The 23,954-nt window shown below is 33.2% G+C and overlaps 1 protein-coding gene across 4 annotated transcripts in view; it reads right to left on the bottom strand.

Moving 5' to 3' along the window:
- Positions 1 to 942: 942 nt before the first annotated feature.
- P4HA1 (prolyl 4-hydroxylase subunit alpha 1) overlaps positions 943 to 23,954 on the bottom strand; it is a 72,213-nt gene continuing 49,201 nt past the window's right edge. For 2 of the 4 annotated variants that reach the window (XM_016156964.2, XM_016156966.2), the window contains exons 9-15: positions 23,427 to 23,497; positions 11,983 to 12,082; positions 9,240 to 9,293; positions 6,795 to 6,860; positions 4,104 to 4,172; positions 3,453 to 3,549; positions 943 to 1,984 (exon numbers count right to left, since the gene is read on the bottom strand). In XM_016156964.2, coding sequence (XP_016012450.1) covers positions 1,914 to 1,984; positions 3,453 to 3,549; positions 4,104 to 4,172; positions 6,795 to 6,860; positions 9,240 to 9,293; positions 11,983 to 12,082; positions 23,427 to 23,497 — 528 coding nt within the window. In that variant the 3' untranslated portion in view covers positions 943 to 1,913. Of the gene's footprint in view, positions 1,985 to 3,452; positions 3,550 to 4,103; positions 4,173 to 6,794; positions 6,861 to 9,239; positions 9,294 to 11,982; positions 12,083 to 22,318; positions 22,390 to 23,426; positions 23,498 to 23,954 lie in introns of all 4 variants that reach the window. The other 2 variants (XM_016156963.2, XM_016156968.2) reach the window with 1 other exon arrangement.

Below are 23,954 nucleotides of genomic sequence, written 5' to 3'. Positions count from 1 at the left end.
AATAAATGATGTGACCTACTATCTTGAAGGCCAGGCACTTAGGGTTCATGAGGAAACCAGATTTTCCACGATAGCCCTCATTTATTTTAAAGTTCACCATAATAAAAATTAAAAAGATCGCAATGACCGCTGGGCCCAAAGCTTTATACTGGAATTTTTTTTCTCCATTTCATTTAGAAAGAAAAATAGTTGATAATTATAAAACTTGAGTGAATTATGTAGGATCTAACACTGAAAAGAGTTTACCAATCCCATATAGTGTTTGGGGTTGAATATAATAAGGAAATTTGTTAAATTATGGAATGTGCTATTTTTATTCTACTTGCTAAAACACATATGGCAATAATGGTTAGTTTCTATCCTTTGAACTCCCATTTTATTTCTATATTTTGAATTTATTTTTTTTTTGATGATGTATAGTCACAAAATTTGAGTAAGAACTGAACTTAATTCTTGACATGTACTAAAATGGGTGTGGAACAAAAGGTAGTTGGGAAAAGGAACTTAACAGTTGATTTTTTTTTTTGATTGGTAAAATACCTTCTCTCCCAGAGAACTAATCAAATTCTTCCTTAAATACTGCACGAAGGATAAAGAGCTCTTGTATGAAGTAGGACTCACCTGTAAGAAACGCAAAACGTTGGTCTAATGGGTCCTTAACTTCACAGCTTTATACTACCACCCCATATTTTTGAATAAGAGACAGTCTTAAGTACATTATTGTAATAGTAAAGTTGTAGAGTTCCCTTTTATAAGGAAACATATTTTGATTAAAGTTCAGAGATCTTGAATTTTTCTTCCATAACAATAAGACCTCAAGTGAATGAAAATCAAGAGGATAAACCAAGCTCTTGTATAATAAAGAAATAATAGAAATAATCTGTTATTGCGATAGCATGCATTCACATTCAAATATAAAAAATACCACACAGAAAACAGAAACATTTTTAAAAAAAGATTTAAGATCATAAATAGGTCATTGTTGTCACAATACATTTCAGAATTGAAAAAACAAACATTTTGGCTTTTTAGGAAAAAAATCCCTTTTAAAAAATTCCCTCATCATTGAAAGGACTTGTATTTTTTAAATTTCCAGTCACCTAAGGCACGATATTTATTTAATCAGAATGCCAGTATCACCACCCCAGTGATTTTATGGACAAAATCATTAGTCATTTAAGAAAAAGGACGAAGAAACAGACAAAGCAATGATCATTTTAGTTAAGAAGGCTGAGTGTTGTTATGTAGGACTTTGTTAATTTTTTTTTTTTTAAATCAAAGTATTTTTTACCTCAAACAGATTTACTTCACCACAAAGAAGCTATGAGAGAAAAGGGGATTGGTAAAATATAGGATACTTTCTTTTAAAAAGGTCTTGGGAGAAAAAAATCAATGTAGAAAGCATATGGAGGGGCAAACATTGTATAGAACCCAGATTAAATGCCTAGTTTATTCTTAGTCTTTAAGCAGATCCAGAAAAAGACTACCTAGGTATATACGATAACACATCTCTTCCTTAATCACATGGCCCATTCCTGCCTACCGACCACCAAATGAGATGTAGTAAAGTATTATAATCAGATACAGTGTATTCTTTATCTAACCAAAAGTTTTTAAAAATATAACAAACGTAAAAATTCCTCATTTTTAACTCTGCCTCAGCCTCACTTTGTCCTCTGTTCCCAAATGAAATTAAGGTTTTATATGTACAATGTGGTGATTTAGTGTTACTTTTAAAAGAAAAAAAAAACTCCACAAAGTTAGTGATTGTCCACAGATGAAACATGGGATGAAGTTCATAACTCAATCCTGGAGTGTTTGTTAGTCAATTGTAAACTCTTGAAAGTTAAGATTGGGAAATGTGTGTATCAAACACATTAGAATATAACAGAAGAAGAAGAGAAGCCTATTTGTCATTCCAATTCTGACAAGGTGCATGGTCTTCGAAATTCTTGTCCACGTTCATGGAGCCATTTATTGGATACTGTGAGAGAACAAAATATATTAATTCCCTCCACTATCTAATTAGTATTTAAGTAACTTATAAGAGCTAGGCCTGTAACAAAGTTCGTACATGGGCTAAAAGTTTAAGACCAAAACTAGATAAAGGCAGATGCTACTTAGGCAGTCAGTCTTTTACAAACTTCACTAAATGCTGGAAACAGAAGACTACATATGTACAATTGAAAGTCTGTGTACATGCATTTCCTTATGTTTTTAATGTTCAATACAAGATTTTAAAAATGGAATTAAAATGTAGGTACAGATAGAACAGAATATTGTTTTTACCTGTTTACAAAATACAACTTCTAAGACAAAGACATTTTTTAAATGAACACAATCTTCACTCTGAAGGAGCAACTCTAGATCAGTCATTATGTGTTCACTATGTTTCCTTGGTTCCACGATACTGTTTTTTAAAGTAACCTACAAAGAATTAATTTTCTATTTTCCTATATCATAGAGCCCAATTAACAGCATCAACATGTACAAAATATCTGAACTAGGACCCATGATAATTAACTACCCTTTTACCTTTCTCAACTCCTGTATCCAATCTTTTATCCATCAAACCTTGTCAATTTTCTTTACAGCTCTTGAATCATTCTTTGCTCTATAACCCATTTGCTACTGCCTTAGTTCAGGCTTTCATCATTGTGTAAACAATGGAAAACACCCTTTCAAACAGATCTCTCCTCCACTAACCTCTCTTCATTCTAGTCCAGTGATTCTCAAATATTATCATCATCAGGGATGATTTTTAAAATCCTGATGATCAGATGTTACTCCTATGTTCAATACAGTAGTAGCCACTAGACCCATGTGGCTACTGGGTACTTGAAATGTGGCTAATGACATACTGAAATGGACATATTGGGGTTAAAATATATTAGAATAACTTCACCTGTTTTATTTTTTTTTATTTTTCTAATGTAGCAAATCCTGTACCTGTACGCCGCTAACAATGAGTACCTTTCTCACCTCACACTAGTCCTGGATCTGGTCCCTAACAAGCCTGGAAAAGTACTCTAAGACCAAATTTAAAAATTAAGCTTTTAAGAAGCCTCCTCATATGTAAGGAATTGCCACCTTCTGTTTACATCTTTGTATTCATATGTACCACACTGTAATTTATCCAGTAGGATGCCTCAGTTAGAGACAATTATGAACCCCTTGAAGGGACAATATTATCTCATTTGACTCCAAGTCAGTTGATGTTTCTCAGAATAGCAAGTAGAAATACTGTTAAAAAATCTGTCATCAAAATTCTGATCTGTTGAAAACAAATTTATATAAAGATCAAAAACTTCCGTGGTTGAACCCCATTGAATGTTAGAGTCATAACAGGCCAATCTGTCAGGAGTTTTGTTTTCAATTTCTTTTGAGATGTACATTGTGATTTTCGATTCACATTTTGAAATTATTACAAAGAGAATATAGGAAATATTTACCCCATTTGTTTCCAACTAGCACTGGACAGGCTGCATGCCGTGTACTATAATCTCCTTCTCCACTGGCAAATAGATTATACCAGAAAACGGCAGTTCCCTGTGGAGAACACCACAAAATTATCACCAAATAAAATAACAGGTTATCAATTTTTTTAGTAATTAATTTTTTCTCTGTTCCTGCAAAAGTACTCCAAAGGAGCATTATGTCTTCCTCTAATATAATTCTGAAAATGATTATATCATTTACAAAATTTTCATGATCACATGAAATACCACAAAGTTGCTTGACAAAAAAAGGCATTTGCCCTAGCAAATATAACAAATGTTATAATAGAAAGATGGAGGGCAAGCATCATATGAAACTCATTTTTTCTTAAATTTTTATTTAAGTATAGTTGGTGTACAATATAGTGATTTGACATTTTTATACTTTACAATGTAATCCCTGTTTGTTCATTACCTCTAGTAGATACTCATGGTAAATTATGCCATAAAAATATCCAAAGTTTTACCTAGAGATAATGTAATTCTTAAGTATACTACCTTTAAAAACATAATTTATTAATTAGACCATGAAATAAAGGTATATCTCTTCCTTAGGGAAAAAAATAGAAACCCCCAAAATTAAAATAACAAACAAACCAAGTTTACCTTTTTGGGCCAAACACTAGCTCCTACTTCAGGAAAAACAGTGGCTCCTCCTGCAGACACATCACTCATCTATCAGAGATGAGAGAGTATTATCAAAAATATTGGTAGAATAAAGTTAAACATGCCCTTTGAGGAGGCTGTGATACTGAATATTAGATGGTGAGAACATCTGAACTTCTACTTACATAGTACATGTTATTCAGTTCTTAAAAAACAAAACAAGATACTGTTTAGGTTTATATACTTAGGTAAAAAATATATATAAAAAGCAAAGGAATGATAAAGTCAGTAAGATGAGAATATAATTTGAAATAGGCACTTCGTTTATAGACAGAGGTAAAAAGGATGATTTCAAACTAACAAGTCAAGTTAGGGGTATAAATATGTATTTTATTGCACAGAATATAATCTCCATGGGGGCAGGAATTTTTCATGTTTTGTTTTTTAGTAGACTTTAATGACTCAAATAGTATCTCAAGTATTGAGATAGGTGTTCCATAAATGAATTTAAACAAAATGGAAATAAACAAAAATAATAAACTAAAACCAGTATTGTCATTTTTTCATGGTAGAAAAGCAACACATATTAACTGAAAAGCAGGATTAAAGGATTATACATAGTCTTAAAGGTAACCTAGAATAAAGATACAAACCTTCCAAATTAAAGAAGCACATGTATAAAACAAGGCAAAGGGAAAAGATATAATGAAGACATTTTTCAAAAGCAACTTAAATAGAATGTATAGACTGTCTAAGATTGTATCACAAAACAAAACCCAACTATATGCTTATATTCAAGAGTCACATCTAAAATAAGTGACTTAAAAACACTGAAAACAGAAAGATAAGATTTGCCAGGCTAATGCTGTACCATAAAAAAAACAAGAGTTTGATCTCAGCATTAGATAATCTAAACCACGGTAAAAAGCATTAGGTAAGATTAAAAGACGGTACTTTACCATGAAAAATATACAATCAATAACCAAGAGCTAACTCTTAAGCAATGAAAAAACTAACTTTGGAGAAATTAAAAAGTTGTGCTATGTGGCCCACCTAGGAATATTATTTAAATAATGAAATGAATATAAATGCTATGTAATTAGGGAGGGAGACATAATACTCATACAATCTAATAGTCAAATAATATTATTAGATTAAATCTAATATTTGTGGATATTAGACCAAATAATATAGTATCAACATACAGAAAAGCAAAGAAATACAAGAAAAAGATACAGCCAAAACTAAATGTTTAATGGCTCTTAAATATCTGAAGGATACTCAATCTCTCCAAACAGAGAAATGTAGATTAAAATCACAATAACTGCCACTCTGATAAGGAAAAAATAGAGATGAAAAAGTTTGACAAACACATCACACTTAATGGTTGGATATAAATTGGTATACATCTATGAAAAGTTCATCTCTAGAAAGTATACAAGACTTCACGGCACAAATTTTGTGAAATGTGTCAACTTCTCTCCTGGTTTCCCCTTTCTGATAATCTGCTCTCATTTTAAATTTCATATACATCTTAAATCCTTTTTAAATCCTAAATCCTTTTTTTATGATACCTTAAATCTTTTTTTTTTTTAATGGTATCGTAGATCTTTTTGAAAACAATATGGAGTGGTGAAAGGGATGGAAATAGGGAAGGTTGCAGAAAGCCAAAAAGAGATGCCATTTTATATAACTCAAATAGGGGTAGAAGGTAGAAAAAGCAATGAAATAAGCAAAATTAAGTCTAGATATAAAACATTTTAAGTTAACAAAGGTTAAAACATTGCAGGAGATAATATATTCCAAATGTCCTGTCCTACATGCTCTTTTTATATGACAGTGATATTCTTGAGTGGTACAATCTATGTTCCTTACCTTTGAACCTCAGCAGACCTTTGTAATTGCCTCAATTAATAAAATACAGCAGAAGCAGCATTATTTAACTTCTGAGGATAGGTAATAGAAATACCACGCATTTCTGCCCCCACCCCCTGGTATTTTTAGTGGGGTTGGGGGACTTGCTCTTACAATCTAGTCACTATGTGTGAGGAAGCCCAAGTCACAGGTAGGTATTCTGGCCAATAGCAGGCTCTGTGTCAGCCTTTAAGGTGACCCCAGTGCTCATCATCATCTAACTACAAATGGCATGAGATCCAGAGCAAGAACCATGAGTAAAGCCCAGCCAATCTTACACTATTTTGAAACTTCAACAATGTGAGAATGGCTACCCTTGGGGCTTCCAGAGTGCTATAACAGGCTACTTTATCTGGGTACAGATTTTACCAGATGTGTTCGCTTTGTCAAAATTTATTGTTATATGCTTAACAATTTGTAAAATTTGTGATATATATCAATAAAAATTCAACAGTATTAATGTGTATATATACATTTACATAAATATAGAGATGCTTATATACACATATTAAGATGACTAAATAGTCTATACTCCAAAACATCAACGATGATTATCTCTAAGTAGTGAGGCTATCTGTAATTTTAATTTTCTTGTTCAGGTTGTAATACTGCAATCTGAAAAAGTTAAAATCGAAAAAAATAAAAATTCTTAACTCCCTTTACTAAGTTGCAAAAACTTTAAACTGGGCTGTTAAGAGCAAATATCTGAACACATCAAAAGAAATGAGCCATGTGATCAAATCCCAACTTGAAATAAAAATTTAAGCTATAACTTACATAAAACAGCCATGTAGCAATTCTATTTCCTGTCCCCAGCTCTTTGAAAGCATCTGGCTCGTCTTTCTGTGAATAAAACACAACTAAATCAATGGTGTAAAATTCAGTAATTCAAATTTCCAGTGGCAACTAATCAGTAATATGCTGAAGGGTATGCCAACAACAATCCAAAAAGGGTCCTTTACTCTTTCCACTACACTATGTGCATCAGGCATTCAAATACTTGTTGGTTGCTGATTCGGATATTCAACTGGTACAATGAATACTTTTGATAAACCCACTGGAAGAAAACACCCCAGATTTATTTGCCAAAATAAGGAGAACAAATAGCTACTCCCTACGGATTAAAAAATTAATACCTATAGTTTTAGCTTCTAAAAAAACAAGACACGAGAACCTCTTAGCTACATTTGTAAAGTCTAACCTCTGTGGGTAAAAAATTTACCCTGAGATTTACTTTGAACTCGTGATCCAATCAAATGTTTACTGCTACTATGACTTTCTTTTGGACAGTCAGTACTTTAATCTGGCTGGAGAATTCACATCTGGCTATTTAAATCTAAATTAAAATATAATATAGTCACGGCATTTTTCAGAGAAAAATGAAAATGTATTTTTCAAACAAATTTACACACATCATTATTTTTAATAGCCCCAAACTGGGAACTTAATGTCCATCAGAGGATGAATGACTAAAAAAACTGATACATTCATACTATGGAATACAGCAACAATAAAAAGGAAAACACTATGGATATTTTCTGCAAGACTCAGATGAACCTCAAGGGAATTATTTATGCCCAGTGAAAAGAGACATTCTCAAAAGAATACATACTGTACATAATATTTGTGAAATAACAATTATAGTGAAGAACAGATAAGTGGTCACCAGCAGTTAAGAATGGGAAGAAGAACAGTGTGTGCAGCTATAGTGCAGTACTGCAAGGGAATCTTCCGGTGATGGTGTGGTTATGCATTTTGATTGTAGTGGTAGTTACAAAAGCTACATATGTAATAAAACTACACACACACGTGCAAGTATAACTGGTGAAATATGAATAAGCTCTGTGGCTTATGCCAATGCCACTATCCTGGTTCTGATAGTGTACTATATTTATACAAGATGAGTTGGCTGAGTGAAGAGTGCATGCATGGGAATTCCCTATACATTTTTTGCAACTTCTAAGGAATCTATAATTCAAAATAAAAATAAAAAATAAATAGTTATACTAATGTCAGGGCTTGAACTGTAGTCTTTCACATCACCCTCAGACATTTTTCAATAATTGAAAACAGAAGGAAAAGAGACTAATAATATATTTCTTGCCAGCCTACATAGAATAAAAGCCTAGGATTCTGAAATTAAGCCAGTCAAGGGCTGTAACACAATATATAAACTGCACTTTCTTTTAAAAGAACATACCCTTATTTAAAAACAGAAACAGACCACGAAATTTATTAAAATACCTGGCACATTCTTTAGAATTCATGGAATTATGATAAAGCTTAAATTAAGATTTGGTAATGCCATACTTTGTAGTTCAGTGTGTTAAAGAAGGAAAAAATGTTCAATACTTATTAATCTTAAGCAAGAGTACTTGGGCAGTGACAGCTTTTCAGCAAACTGCTTTGATATTTATTCCTGGCCTCTTTACATCTATTTTATATTTTTTATTTTCCTGTCTCTCAAAATGTGTCCTTGTAATTTTTTCGATTTATTGGCCAATTCACAAATTCACCTCAGCGGTCTCTAATCTGTTTTAATTTATCCACTAAATTTTAAATTTCGACAATAACTTTTTTCTAAAACTTGTTTATTTGTCAAATAAGTTATTTTGAGAGGTTATTTTATCCTATCTTTTGTTTTTTAAATGTTACATAGTTATTTTAAATTCTGTATCTAATCATTCAAGTATCTAACACCCTAGAGGTGTCTAAATCTGTTGGTTGCTTCAGTCTCACCAATGGTGTCTTATTGCCAGTAATTTTTTTTTTTTTACAAGAGTTCATATTTAGCAGAACTTAATCTTAAAAATTCCCAAGATGCTAGAATGAGGATGCCTCTCTGGGAGATATGAGTTTGTTTCCGCCAGGCACCAAGGAGCACCACTAAGTTGAACAATTTTAAATTAATTTCTTTTCCAGTACAGTAAAATTTAAATCCAAGATTCATGTGAGGGCAGGCCTGTGCTTTCTAAGTCTCAGAAGAAGCTTCCCATACATATCACACTCCAGCCAGAATGATAAGAGGCAGTGCATTTAAAAATATCCTAAATTCTTTTACTGTATAGCTAGGTGTCCCCCGCCCTGCCCCCGCCTACTAAAAAAGGCTTCGCCATGCTTCCACAAATTCCAAATAGGCTAGGAATTTTTAATACTAAAGAAGAAATTAACCTGTCATGCCTAAGTTTCAGCAGGATTCCTATATTCTCTTTTTTTACTTACCCGTGCAAAATCAAAATGGGGTTCATACTGTCCTCCAACTCCATAATTTGCTACCTGAAGGAGAGAAGCAAAGCATCAATGAAAGAACTATCAAGATTACTATTCAAAAAAATCTATAATCCCCATTTTGGCCTCATATATCATGATTAGGTACTTCTACAGAAATGAGAAGCAGAGCATTTTAAATTAATGAGAGTTCCTAAGGAACCAAGGATGAAAAACTAAGGATGGCTACTGTGTGCTATTTTAGAACTTCTACTAATGTGCTTTTCTTTAGTAAATGTTTGGGGAAATGTTTTTCCCTAATATGTAATTTATACTAAAATTTGAACTAGAATATTAGAATTAAAAATTTCTAGAACTAGAATTTTGAGATTTATATTTTCACTAAACACTTTCCTTTGGAATTTAAATTGAGACCTATCTTCCAAAGCTCAAAATGCTGTCTGAATTAAGCCAAAGCCTACTCCAGAGCAAGGCCCCAATGCTCCAATTCTACGAAAGCTCAAAGAGGTGAAAAAGCTGCAGAAGAAAAAACTGATGCTAGCAGAGGTTGTTTCATAGGTTTAAGGAAATAAGCTGTCTCCATAACATAAAGATACAAGGTAAAGCAGCAAGTGCTAATGTGGAAGCTGCAGCAAGTGATCCAGAAGACCTAGCTAAAAAAAATAATGAAGGTTAAGGTTGGTGGCTACACTAAACAACGGATTTTCAGTGTAGACCAAACAACCTTATATTGGAAGATGTCATCTAGGACTTTCATAGCTAGAGAGAAGTCAATGCCTAGATCAGAGCTTCAAAGGGCAAAGTGACTCTCTTTTATAGGGGCTAACGCAGGTGGTAATTTTAAGTTGAAGTCAATGCTAATTTACCATTCTGAAAATTCTAGGGTCCTTAGGAATTATGCTAAATCTACTCTGCCTGTGCTCTATATATGGAACAACAAAATATCTGAATATTTTTGCTAGCAGTCCCCAACCTTTTTGGCACCAGGGACCGGTGCTATGAGAATCTAATGCCTGATGATCTGAGGTGAAGGTGAGGCAGTGATGCTAGCACTGGGGAGCTGCTGCAAACATAGATGAAGCTTTACTTGTTCGCCTGCTGTTCACCTCCTGGTGTGCAGCTCCATTGCTAACAGGCCATAGACCAGTACCTGTTTGCAGCCCAAGGGTTAGGGACCCCTGTTTTAAGCCCACTGTTGAGGTTACTGTTCAGAAAAAAAAGATTTCTTTCAAAATATGACTGCTCATTGACAATGTATCCGGTCACCCAAGAGCTCTCTGACTGGAGCTATACAATGAGGTTTTCATTCCTGCTAACACACCTATTCTGCTGCCTATGGATCAAGGAGTAATTCTGACTTTTAAGTCTTATTATTTAAGAAATACATTTCATAAGGTTATATCTGCCATAGGTAGTGATTCCTCTGATGAACGTGGGCAAAGTAAATTGAAACCCTTATGAAAAATATATATTTTCTAGATACCATTAAGAATATTCGTGGTTCATGGGAAGAGGTCAAAATAGCAACACTAATAAGAATTTAGAAGAAACTGATTCCATCTCTCAAATGATTTTGAGGGTTCAAGACTTCGGTGGAAGAAGGAACTGCAGACGGGGTATAAACAGCAAGAGAACTAGAAATGGAAATGGAGCCTAAAGATGTTACTGAACTGCTGCAATCTCATGATAAAACGTTAACATGACGGGCTGCTTCTTATGGATGGCAAAGAAAGTGATTTCTTGAGATGGAATCTACTAGTGGGAAGACACTGTAAAGATATTATTGAAATAACAGTTTAGAATATTACATAAACTTAGTTGATAAAGCAGCGACAGGATTCTTCTGGTGGCCAATGCTACCAAACAGCATTGCATGCTAGAGAAATCGTTCATGAAAAGAAGATTCAGTCGATGCAGCAAACTTTATTACTGTCTTTAAGAAATTGCCGCCCCAGCCTTTCAGCAACCACCACTCTGCTCATTCAGCACCCATCAACACTGAGGCAAGACCCTCCACCAGCAAAAAGATTACAGCTTGCTGGAGGACCAAATAGAGTAGCATTTTTTTTAGCAATACAGTGTTTATAAATTAAGGAAAGTACATTTTTAGATCTAGTGCTATTGCACACTTAACAGACTACAGAAGAGTATAAACATAACTTAGGGCACTGGGAAACCAAAAAATTCACACGACTCACTTTATTGTGATATTCGCTTTCTTGCTATGGTCTGGAACCGAACCCACAATATCTTTGAGGTGTACCTGTACTTAAAGCATACGAGGTTTCTTTTTGAAGTAATGAAAGTATTCTGGAATTAGATAGTATTGATGGTTGCAAAACCATCTGAATATAATAAAACCAGGGTAGATTTTATGGTATGTGAATTATATCTCAATAGAAAAAAGAAAAAAGAAACTATCAAAAAATAAAACTGCGCTGGTCAGGCCTATGAATGAAAAAATTACAGTGTACTTAATGTTAATGTTATATAGTTTTCATTTCCCTGTAAATTTATACTCAAGAGTTTTTAATGTTTTGATAAATTTTAAAGGTCACAGAGCCATCATAACTTTCCCGCTGATTTATTAAGATCACTTTGCAGATTTCAGCTTATTCACTTTTACAGTCCCAAACTGTCATGAAAATTGAGTACTGCCTATATACAGTGTCAGGAAATCTAATCTGAAGTATCTTTTGAAGTGTAAAGATAACTTAAGGATAATGTGGTTACCCACCTGTAACTCCTCTGCTGTAGAAACATCTAGTCCTGTCAGATCTTGTATTCTCATGTTAATTCGAGACACCACAGGGTTTTCATAGCCAGAAAGCCAGGCACTAAAAACAAGAAGAAAATATTAGTTTTACTGATAATGTTTCAATACATGAAGACTAAGAGGAGTCATATAAAAAGCCATTATAAAGCACAATAAGCCTTATCTATAGGCATTTAGTTGATTTGCTTATATATGAATTTTATTAATGAATGCTGTAATTTTAAAAGATGTTATATTGTACAGTTGGAGATTGAAAAGGAAAAAATTAATTTATTATAGAGTTTCTATGAAAATAGATTAATGTAAGAAGACTATATAGGGCTGCCTATATTGAGAATTTTTTTAAATTCTGGAAACATACCAAACTGAAAACAACCGATCCTTCTTGGTAAGGTATAGGAACTGACTGGTGTGGGAGTCATAGGGGTTTTAGCCTGATTTATAATGCTAAAATTTACCCTGGTTTTATATAATGTTAATACAAAAAAAAAAAAATTCATGTATTACTTCAATAAATTAGTTTTTAAAAGGTATCCATACATGCCCAGTAGAATAGCTATAATCAAAAAGATGGACAATGACAAGTGTTGGTGAGGATGTGAAGAAACTGGAACCTTCAAACACTGCTGGTAGAAATGTAAATGGTGTAGCCACATTGTAAAATAGTCTGGCAGTTCCTCTAGGTGTTAAACCTAGAGTTATCATCTGACCCAGCAATTCCAGTCCTAGGTATATACCCCAAATTAAAACACATATTCATACAAAAACTTGTACACAAATATTCATGGCAGCATTGTTAATAATGGCCACAAAGTGAATATAATCCCAATGTCCCTCAATCAATGAATAGATATATAAAATGTGATATATCCAGATTATGAATTATTGTGCCATGAAAAGGAAAGACACATTGATACATGACACAATATGGATGAGCCTTAAAAACATTATATTAAGATAAACCAGATACAAAAGGCTACATATTATGATTCCATTTATAAAAAATCCAAAATAGGCAAACTGAAACATAAAATAGATTAACAGTAGCCAGAGAAAGGGGAGAATGAGGAAAGACCCTGAATGGGTATAGATTTCTTTTTAAGGAGCGATGAAAATGTTTTGGAATTAGATAATGGTGATGGCTGCACAACTAAAAAGACTAAAAACCATTTAATTGCACACTTTCAAAAGGTGAATTTTATGGTAAAGGAACTATAGCTCAATATAAAAAGGTACTCAAAATTCACCTATCTCCTTTACATATGCCTTTCTCTCAATCTATCAGCCTTTTCCTTTCTTCGCCTCTCCTCTCATTAAGTTTTGATTCCATGATCATTTCAACATTCTTGCTAAAAGTCTCAATACAACTGTCTGGTAAAAACACAATCCATCCTGAATGAATTTTTTCCTACAATCTATACCTGTCACCAAACCCTACTAGAGAAACCATCCAATCTACCTACATTTGCCTCTATCTCTTCCTTTTCGTTTATTCTAGATTCTTCATTCTAGTTCCAAGAGGAGATTTCTCTCCATTATCTAAAGCCAATCCTCTGCCTTAGATTTTATTGTCTCCTGACATTTTAAGAATCAAAAGGGCTAAAATGATTAGCCCTTCCTCTCTATTATATAACCAACTTCCCTTCTTAATATATCCTCCCACAGTTTTAAACTGGACTTAAGTCTCTCCCATTAAATAAAAATTTAAAATTCTTTTCTGAACTCTCTATCTCCCTCCAGCTACCACCCTTTCTCCTCCCTGTTCAAGTCAACCTTTTCAGACTCCTCATTACTCAATTCATTCCAACATAGCTTTAGTCTCCTATTACTCCATCAAAACTTTTCTTGCTAATATCACCCATAGCCCTACCATGCTACCAAATCTAATTCTCATTGTATTTGCTCTTTTAGTAATACTTCATAACGTTCATCTTTCTTGAGATTCCCCTCGCTCATTCTCCAAGTACTCCCCTTCAGTCTCTCGGGCTGATCTGTCTCCTTTATAGCCTCTCTCCCAGTGCCCCAGCAACAATTCTAGAACACGTTTTCTCTAGGCCTAAGGCTAATGCATATGTTCTTCTCTTTGTCCAGAATATTCTTTTTCATTTTGCAAAGTTAAGGCTTTCAATTATCACTTTAGTCATTTATTCTTCTGAGAAGTCTCCCTTGACTCTTCCCTATGTCAGACTAGGCCAAAGCTTCCTAATTTTTTTCTTCTTTAAGGAAGGAGGAGAAGTTTTTACCAATCATAATGTGAAATTGACATGACATGCTATTAGACTGAACCAGGATAAATAATATTGTTATGAAATGTACATCTCTCACATCCATTTCAGAGGAAAATATATTAGGATCTTCTTCATGAACTGATTTCAAAAAAATCATTTTTAAAATAGTAACAATATATTTTCTCAGACTGTGCTAAGAAGTTGTCAGGCAATTATAAAATCTGTAAAGATAATTAATTGACAAATTAGGACTGTTTTGTGAAACATTAAGAATCATATCTCTTTTTTAGCTGTTACATCTATGCACCTTTTTCAATAGAGTAAGACAATTGTTTGCTGTGGGTGCTGCCATAATCAGCAAGTTTCTTAAGTAACAGATACTCGATGGATCAAGACTGAAGTAGATTTTCCTTCTAATTCTGCCCTCTTTGGGATCACAAGCAAGTATGTGTCTTTTGTGTATAGTTGGGCAAATATTGTAAAATGCAGCTGTTGTAATTTTCTAAATTTTACTCCCTCACAATTAAACAGGGGCAATTAATTATTAGGTATATTGCCTTAGAAACACTTCTAGTTTTTAAAAACAGCAAGGCTTCAGAATAACTTCTCAAAACTAGCTTGCCATTTTAGTGCATGACCTTATAACATTACACATTTGATCTGTATTTGAGTCATTTCTTCTATTTCTTTGCCCTCAATGAGAATTCGTGTTGTGGTTTCAAATAATTGTTACATATTACAAATTTTAAAATAAGTTTTCATTTCACTGAACTGAGATTTTTTTCACTCATGTACCTGTGGAAGGTAGTTTGAGAACACAGTATCTTCATACATATATATATATATGTTTTTAAAGTAAATTACTTTTACTGTCAAATAAAATAAAACTAGACTACAGGGCCAACAATGAGGAACAATTTTCTTCCTTAGAAATCCTTTTCTAGGCTGGGGAAGGCAAGTACTGTTTGCTGAAGGATTTTGTGAGGCTATACAGTGTTTTTATCATGTTAGTCCCACACTGCCATGTCTTACCACCACAACTACATACATGTCTGCTTCCTCAGCAGCACTAATCTCTAGAGTAATGTCTGTTGACTGAGCACCCAATGCTTTTGTAGTCTTTCAGTAACTCTCACTCTCTATCTACTTTGTGCCCAATCTTGGTATCAAAGTTACTATCAAGCTCAAGAACATCTTCTGGAGAATATCCAAGTAATAATTTCTGTGCCTCTACACTCCCTGAAAAATAGATATACACTTTTGTCCCAGCCTCTGTAATTCCTAATTGCTGGAACTACATGTTTAAAAAATTCAGCTTTCATGTACCCAGCTGTGAATGCTGCCCTCTCCACATGTAGCATTGCCACTGTTTTGGTCCCATGCTCTTTCAGTCTGGAGACATCTGCCAGCACACGTTGTCTACCACAGCCCAGATCGTCTATTACAGGCCATCCAACCCACTGCCAGATGCTACAGGGATCAGAACACCCCATCCCAGTGGGAATCCTCTTTAGCCTAGTTCCTCAAAATACTGAGGTCTTGCTGGTACTCCTTTCCAAGAGGGAAGAAGTAACTTTGTTTGCATATACTCTTAACATTCTTTGATGTAATGAAATAAAATGTTCTTCACAAAAGCAAACAAGCTTGTGGTACTTTTGATATCTAACAGGATCACAGTGACTTTGGTGGGCACTTGCTGGGTACTGCTATGGAAATCACCTTAGTGGTCGAGAGAGTAGTGGGTGATGGCAGCTGTACCCCCAGAACCATCCTGGGTTTCCCACAGCCCTCCATTAAGCTGCTGGCAACTGCTTGCAGCTGGAAGCACATTGGGAAGAGGGTACCTCCATGCATCTGAAAGTAGGGCAAGCAGCTGTTCTAAGGTTTTTTATTGTACTATATATCCTTCCTTCGTAGCATTTATCACAATAACTTATTGAAGATATCTTTCTTCAATTCCTAATTCCAAATCATGTAGATTCTGCCTGGTTTTGCTCTTTATCTGCAGAATCTATGACAGTGCCTGGCACATAGATACTCAATAAATATTTGCTGAGTAAATAAATGCTGAAGGCTTCTTAGAACTAATCTAAGATTTATTCTATTTTACCATAATTATTGATCTGGTGGTCTCTTGCAAATTTATAGGGAGTGGCTGAGTAGAATTTCTCAGTGTATTAAGGATCCAAGAATTTTGTTATAAAGGATGTAGCTAAGAACTTATTTCTCTCGATCTGAGTTCCTGATAGAACTAAACTACTATGCCAACATACCTGTCTTTTCTGCCTACCACAATTTGATTGATTTTTGAACTTTAATAAGCAACCAACTACTGACTTGATTTTTATAGATAACTGCAACAAAAGATTGGCATGTGTTCTAATAAAGTTTCAAACTAAATACATCTTGATGACTTCCTATTTCATCCTGGAACCTAACACCCACAGAGAACCTGTCTTCTACTTCTGATATCTTCATCTTCCTTCCCTGCTACCATCAATATTTAAGCATCTATTCTTACCTTTTCCTCTTGTATTCTTACCTTTTTCTCTTATACTTTGGTAGAAGCATTGTTCTTCAGCCTTGCAGAGGCTCAATAGTCTATGTATTTGTTTGAATCTACCCTTTCTAATTCTATAGGCTTTATTCCAGCAGTTATTGCTTCCCTTTTTATATTTAATCTTTTCTTTGACAATGCTTGTTTATTCCACCTAAAGTCTTCTGCTATCAAGAACACCTTCCCTAGCAATTACAATTGCAGTCTTTTACTTTACACTTTTAAAATCATAAAAACAAGAAATGCTTGCTATATTCAACAAATGGTCCTGGGGCAATGGATAACCACATGCAAAAGAAAGAAGTTGGACCCATATCTCACACCATATGAAAAAAAATTAACTCAAAAAGATTAAAAACCTAAATGTAACAGCTAAAATTATGGAACCCTTAGAAAACAAGATAGGCATATATCTTTTTGACCTTAAACAGAGGTTTAACTATGATATCAAAAGTATAAGCAACAACAACAACAAAATTAACTGATGTCATCAAAATAAAAAGACACATGCTTCAAAGGACACCATTGGGATAGTGAATAGACCACTCACAGAATAAAGTTTCTGCAAATGAAAAGTCTGAGCACTTGTGTCTACAATATATTGAGAACTCTTATAACTCGATAAAAGAAAAATAATTTAAAAATTGGCACAGGATCTGAACATACAGTTTTCAAAAGAAAATGTACAAATGGCCAATAAACACATGAAAAGAGGCTCAACATCGTTAGCTACCCAGGAAATGCAAATCAAAACCACAATGAACTCCATGTCCCACCCACTAGGATGGTTATAATTAAAATGAAAAGACTTGGAAAAATGTGGCAGTGTCTCAAATGTTTAAACGTATAGCATATCACCTAGCAATTCTACTCCTGTATACACACAAAAGAAATGTAAATTTATGCTCATACAAAAACTTGTACATGAATGTTCAGAGCAGCATTATTTTTAATGATTTTAATTATTATTTTTTAAAAGCAACCACATGTCTATCAACAAATGAATTAGATAAAATGTAATATAGGCATACAATAGAATATTGTACAGCCATGAAAAGGAATGAAATATTGATTTGATACTTCGACATGAATGAACTTTAAAAACATTATGCTAAGTGAAAGAAGTTAGATACAAAAAGCCATATATATGATTCTATTTATATGAAATATCCAGAATAGGCAAATGAATACAGGCAGAAAGGAGGTTAGTGGTTGCCTAGGGCTGGCTGGGGGAGGGGAGTTGAGGATTGGGTGGTTATGGTTCAGAAGTGCAGAATTTCTTTGGGGTAATGAAAATGTTCTTTGAGATAAAAATGAATTGTTGTGATGGATGCACAATGCACTGAATATACCTAAAGCCACTTAACTGCAGTCTTTAAATGAGTGAATTGGATGTTATGTGTATATCTCAATAAAGCCATTTAAAAAATACTTATAAAAATTCCAAACAGTACAAAAGTATATGAAGTCCTTTATCTAGTCCCACTCCTCCCAGGTAAACACTATTAACAAATAATTAAATATCTTCTCAACACCTTTTCCCTAGGTATTAACAAACAAAGATTAAAAAAAAAAAAAAGTAGAAATCTACCCACCCTCTAACCTCCCACCTCAATATACACATATACTTTTTTCCCTGAAAATACTTCTGACATCTTTCCAAGTCAATACATATAGCCTGACCTCATTAAAAAAAAAAAATATTGTAGTAAAAAATACATAACATGAAATTAATCATTTAAAAAATATGGCAAAATATACTTAACAAAATCTACCATTTTAACCACTTTTAAGTATACAATTCAACGGCATTAAACACATTCACAAAGTTGTGCAACCACTACTGTTATCTATTTCCAGTTAGAGATAATGTCCTCAAGGTTCATCTATGTTGTAGCATGCATCAGAATTTCATTCCTTTTTAAGGCTGATTATAACACATTTTGTTTAACCATTCATCCATCAACGGACATTTGTGTTGCTTCCACCTTTTGGCTATTGTGAATAATGCTGCTATGAACATGGGTGCACAATTATCTGTGTGCCTCCTTTCAATTCTTTTGGGTATATATCTAGAAGTAGAATTTCTGGATCATATGATAATCCTATGTTTGACTTTTTGAGGAAGTGCCAGATTTTTCCACAGAGACTGAATCAGATAATTTCATGTGTCCCCTTTTTTGGAAGATAACCCTAAATATTTTCCTTTTATTCTTAATGACAGGAACCTGAGAGCTAAGTTGTATATGCAGAGTTAACATTTTAACACTTTTTTCCTCTCTAATGAGTTTCTGCTGTTAAAAAAATCTTTATTATCCTTGTAATATATGATTTTTTAAAGTACCACTAGAATGCTTTCTTTGAAGAAGATGCAATGGTCTCACACTGCAGGACTACGTTTCTTACACATTAGTAAGTAAGGAAGGTATGCTCAAGCAAACAGACAAACAAGGCCATTTCGGAGGTTTTGGAGACTATTATAAAACCTCCAAAGGAAAATGTGACTCATATAATTTGAATATTATCACTATCTTCTAATCCCACACATGAAAATTAACATTTTATAATCTGGTAATATACAACTACCATGCGATTTTTTTTTTTTTTTTTTTTTTGGCCAAAGCAAAAAATAATTCAGGGCCCAAAGTGCTAGTTACAGAGAGGAAAACGTTCACAATTTTTTTCTCTAGGTGCTTGATGGTTAACAAAGAAAGGCTAATCTGGGTATTCTAATCCCTCTGGTTCTTAGTGGGGCAGTTATGCAATAATACTATTTCAGTTATCTTAATGTGAGAACCACTGATTAACCCAGTAGAGGGCAATGCTGTTATTAAAAGTTATTCCAATTTTAAAAGATATCTGAAATCAAATACATTTGTATTTGCTTCTGTATCACAAAAATATTAATATATTTTTACACATTTCCTCCTTACTAGCATGAGAAAATTAAATCTCAAGCATAATAAAATATCATATTGTAGGAAATCTGTACTTCAGAATGAAAAAATAAAAACCACTTCCAAAAATAACCCACCAGAATCAAAGAAGCTTTTCTACCACACTAAATTGTTTAGCTCACCTGTATTTTCAGTGCACATAACTGAATATTTGTCTTTCAAAAACTAAAATTCCATTTCTCTTATTTCGTCAAAATTATTAGCTCCTCCATTAACTAGCTATAGTAAATTTTTAGTTTTTTTTTTTAATATTGGAAAAGACAGAGATGACTTGCCAAAAGTTCAGTCATAAAGTAAATAATAACTTTGTATTTTTTAAACAGTAATGGATTCCTACACATAATTTGCCCAAAGAAACATTTTTCTAGAACACTGAAACATTTTTGTTTCCAGAGATGATGCAATCACTTAGAAATTTCTCAAAATACAGATATTTGAAATTCCCTTCTGACACTTTCAAAATACAGATGGTCCCAGACCAAAAGGGATTACATTAATTGAAATAAATATAAACAAATTCTATTTTGCACTTTAGATGCCTTTTTCAGAGGAATAATATATGAAGGAAACATAAAACATCGCTATTAAATTCCCAAAATAGTAAAAACTTTTTCTTTGTTAAAACAGGAAATGTATTGGATATTTTATAGACCAAATTCCTTCTTTACAGTTAACCTTCTCTTTCAATATATGTATTTTATTTTTAAAAAGGGTTGCTAAACAATTTTCCTAAGAGTAAAGATGAAAATCACTGTGCTATGGAATCCTTTTTTACTAGGTTTTGAAAAGAAACACACACACACGCTCTGTATATGTTGTCAAGACTGGGTGTATTTACTCTGGTGTTACACAGTCTTCTGATATTTCTAATATTAACTCACTAAATGTATTCTGCTGCTATATATAATACAAAGTATGGTTGTGCCTATCTTAAAAATCTAATAAAATGCTTCTCAGAGCTATAAAATAAGAATATTTAGAAGTTCAAAATGTTTAGAAATATTTTTTTCAGGGAAAAAAAAATGTCTGTAGGTCACCTTTCCAAGAGTAATTTATTTTGACTTGCTGCTCAGAATCCAATAACTCTGTGGGCTGGCTATTTCTTCAAAAGGTCCATTGTATATATAGCAAATTTCCAAAAACGACTTCCAAAACACTAAGTTCATGCATTTTGTTTTATATGGTTCCTAACAACATCCAAATCTAGAGAATTTAGATACTTACAAGCCATATGACAGTAAAAATGCTTAAAATCATTCAATAATGATAAAAATATATAATAGACTTATCTTTTTTAAAAAATAGATAAGGAATTAAATTTTTTAGACATGAATAAGGCTCTGTAATAAAAGAGAATTATCTTAAGCTTAATTTAAAATTAGAGTTAATTACAATGCGCAGAAACATTATAAATCATGTCTCAAATATGTCTATACGAATAAGTTTCTGCAAATCCTTTACCATCTATTAGTGCTCCTGAATCAAAATCATATTAAAGAAAATTTAATTTTCTTTGTCTCCTAACTGGGGCAAGGGAGAAGGCAGTGGTATAGGGTAGTTAAGAAACCAGGATATGTGTGTGGGAATGTTCAAGGTTAATATATGAATGACATAGAGCTTTGCCAAAGAAGAATAAAGAAATAAATCAACACAATCTGTAATTTTGCTATGACTTATTACAGTAATACTCAGAATTTTTTGTTCAAGTACTTCCTAATATAGTTGTTAAAAAACCTATGTACTCTTTTGCACAATTTTCTATTTGACAAAATTTTTAAAATAATAATTTCAAGAGATTTAATTCTGTCATGCTGTAAATAGTGGTAATTTCTGGAAAATGATTACTTTTTTAATGTATCCAGTGGACTCTAAATACCATAATGATTTGATGTCCATCATCATCCATTTAAAAACATACATGGATAAAGTATTTCTTAATACTTGGAAATATTATAGCATTCTTTTTCTTTTTCCCTCTTGAGCTTGCATTTTTCCATTCCATTCTTATCCCAGAACTAAGGTTCTCAGCAGGGGTGGAGAGATAGGGTCCCTGGGTGTAGTGGTGATCTTTCAGCTCATAAGTAGATTTTCTTTAAACATTGTTAAAAACAAAAAATTTGAAACCAATTGACATGCAAAGGATTTGTTATATAATAAATCATTTATGTTCTTAGTACCTACAGGTACTGGGTAACCCAAAGATTTTTAAAGCCATGCTTTACTACAGAGACCAAGTTAGGCCTTGATATGTGAAGTGTCTTTGGGAACTTCTTTTACTGCAATATAAGAATACAACTTCACTTAGCTGGTAGGGTTTGCGGAGTCTTAGCAGAGATTTTGAAACCTAGTAAATTACTCTGAAAAAACTCGTATTAACTGTCCCATAACCATATCTATTTATTAGTCCATCAAGAAAATTCAGACACCACTGTCATCAAATACCTATGCCTAACAGCCTAGGTCTCTGAGGCCATATCATGGGTTTTATGAAAACTAGATTCTCAAGAAAGAAAATGGTCCAGATATGACTAAAATTCTCTTCATTACTCCCTTACCTCTTAGATACTCTGTACTGTGCTGTGGTCAATTTTCCAGTCTCAGGGTCATGTACTGTAGCTCGGCTCAGCTACAAAAAAAAAAAAAGAGAAAGGACAAGGACTTACTCATGTAGCAGGCAATTTGGACTTTTGTTTGTTTTGTTTTTGTTTTGTTTTGCCAAGCCACAGGTGATTGGAGGGTTCTGATTGGTCTGGATGGTAGGTAATGGTTTCAAATCAGCAAAAACATTTAGAAAGGTGGCAATCAGAAAAGCCACTTCCAAATCAAGAGAAAACCAGTTGACAAATTTTTCATAGATTTATTGTCCTTTCACTTTTTTTAAAAAAACCATTTCAAACTGTATGTAAATGATTTATAGCACTGTGTTTCACAGGAGCTTTCTCAAATCTAGAAGTTTAGTATTCTTTAAATATTTTCACTAAAGAATAGTTTGTAGTCTCTTTAAATTCATTTTTAAAAACTCTCACCAAGAGGAAACTGTTATAGTCTCTCTGGTAAAGTAAAAGGCAACAAAATTCATAAGTAATAGCAGTTGGAAGACAGATCAGAAACATAACATTTCCTTCCATTGCCAACTTTTAAGTCAGCAAGTTCTTAAAAATAAAAACTCCAAGAGGAGGAATATAGATTACTCCAAAATGACAATGGTATTTTAGAAGATGTATGAACAAATGCCAATACAATCATCATGAAGGATGATGTGAATTTACTACAGCATTTATGAATGTGAAAGAACTACATAAACAAAGACTACTCCCAGGTTAATCCAGGCGGCTGCTTTTTCTTTTTCTCCCCCTTTGGCAGGAAAAAAAGAAAAAGAAAACAAGTTATCAAGCCATTTCCTGGATATTTAATTCCTGACCTGCACAGAGATGCAAAACTTATTAATTCTCTAAAAATAACAGACCGAGTAAAAATTAAAAGCAGAACTTCTAGTTAAATAGAAAGAACTGTGAAACACAAAGCAGTTTATCCATGCGTATATAACTAGGCGGTGACTTGAGCTGGAGACTGAAAATGACCTACTTCCTTTAAATGAGTAATTCCTGTAGGATGTACAAAACACTCATTAGGATCAAAATATGCAGCATACACATCTCTTACCTTTTGCTAATTCTGTAATGTACCGTCTCCAAGTCTCCTGTTATTGGGTTTGAAATGGTGGCTCGCCTCAGCTGTGAAGCCAACCATCAAAATACTTGCATTACAAAACAAAAAAAAATGAATTACATTTATCCAACCAGTCAGAATTCTGGGATTTTCATAATGGAAGTTGAAAAGAGAAAACAACTCTAAAGACTTCCAGTCACCTTGTGTTGAGCTTTGAAAGCCAGTAGTTTTTTAGGTTTTTGTATTTTTTTAATTATTTAAAAAATTTTGCTTTTGTTTTGCATAAATGGAGGGTACACAATGAAAAGAAATTGAAAATTAAACTCTTGTCAATGGTTAGAGGATGTGACAGTGAGGAAGAGAAAAATTCCTAAAATTTTAAGTTTATTTTATAGTTATAAGAATGGCTTTCTGCAGTTAAAAATTTAGTCCAAACCTTTGATTTTAATTTTTTTAGTAATGAAACTGTTCTGCTAAGGTTAATATTGCTCAAAAATTGTTTCAAAGTCAGCCTTTTCTTCC

This window comes from Rousettus aegyptiacus, unplaced genomic scaffold (assembly GCF_014176215.1).
Source record: "Rousettus aegyptiacus isolate mRouAeg1 unplaced genomic scaffold, mRouAeg1.p scaffold_m13_p_6, whole genome shotgun sequence".
In the NCBI taxonomy this organism is placed as follows: Eukaryota; Metazoa; Chordata; class Mammalia; order Chiroptera; family Pteropodidae; genus Rousettus; species Rousettus aegyptiacus.
This window is presented reverse-complemented; position numbering and strand designations above follow the sequence as displayed.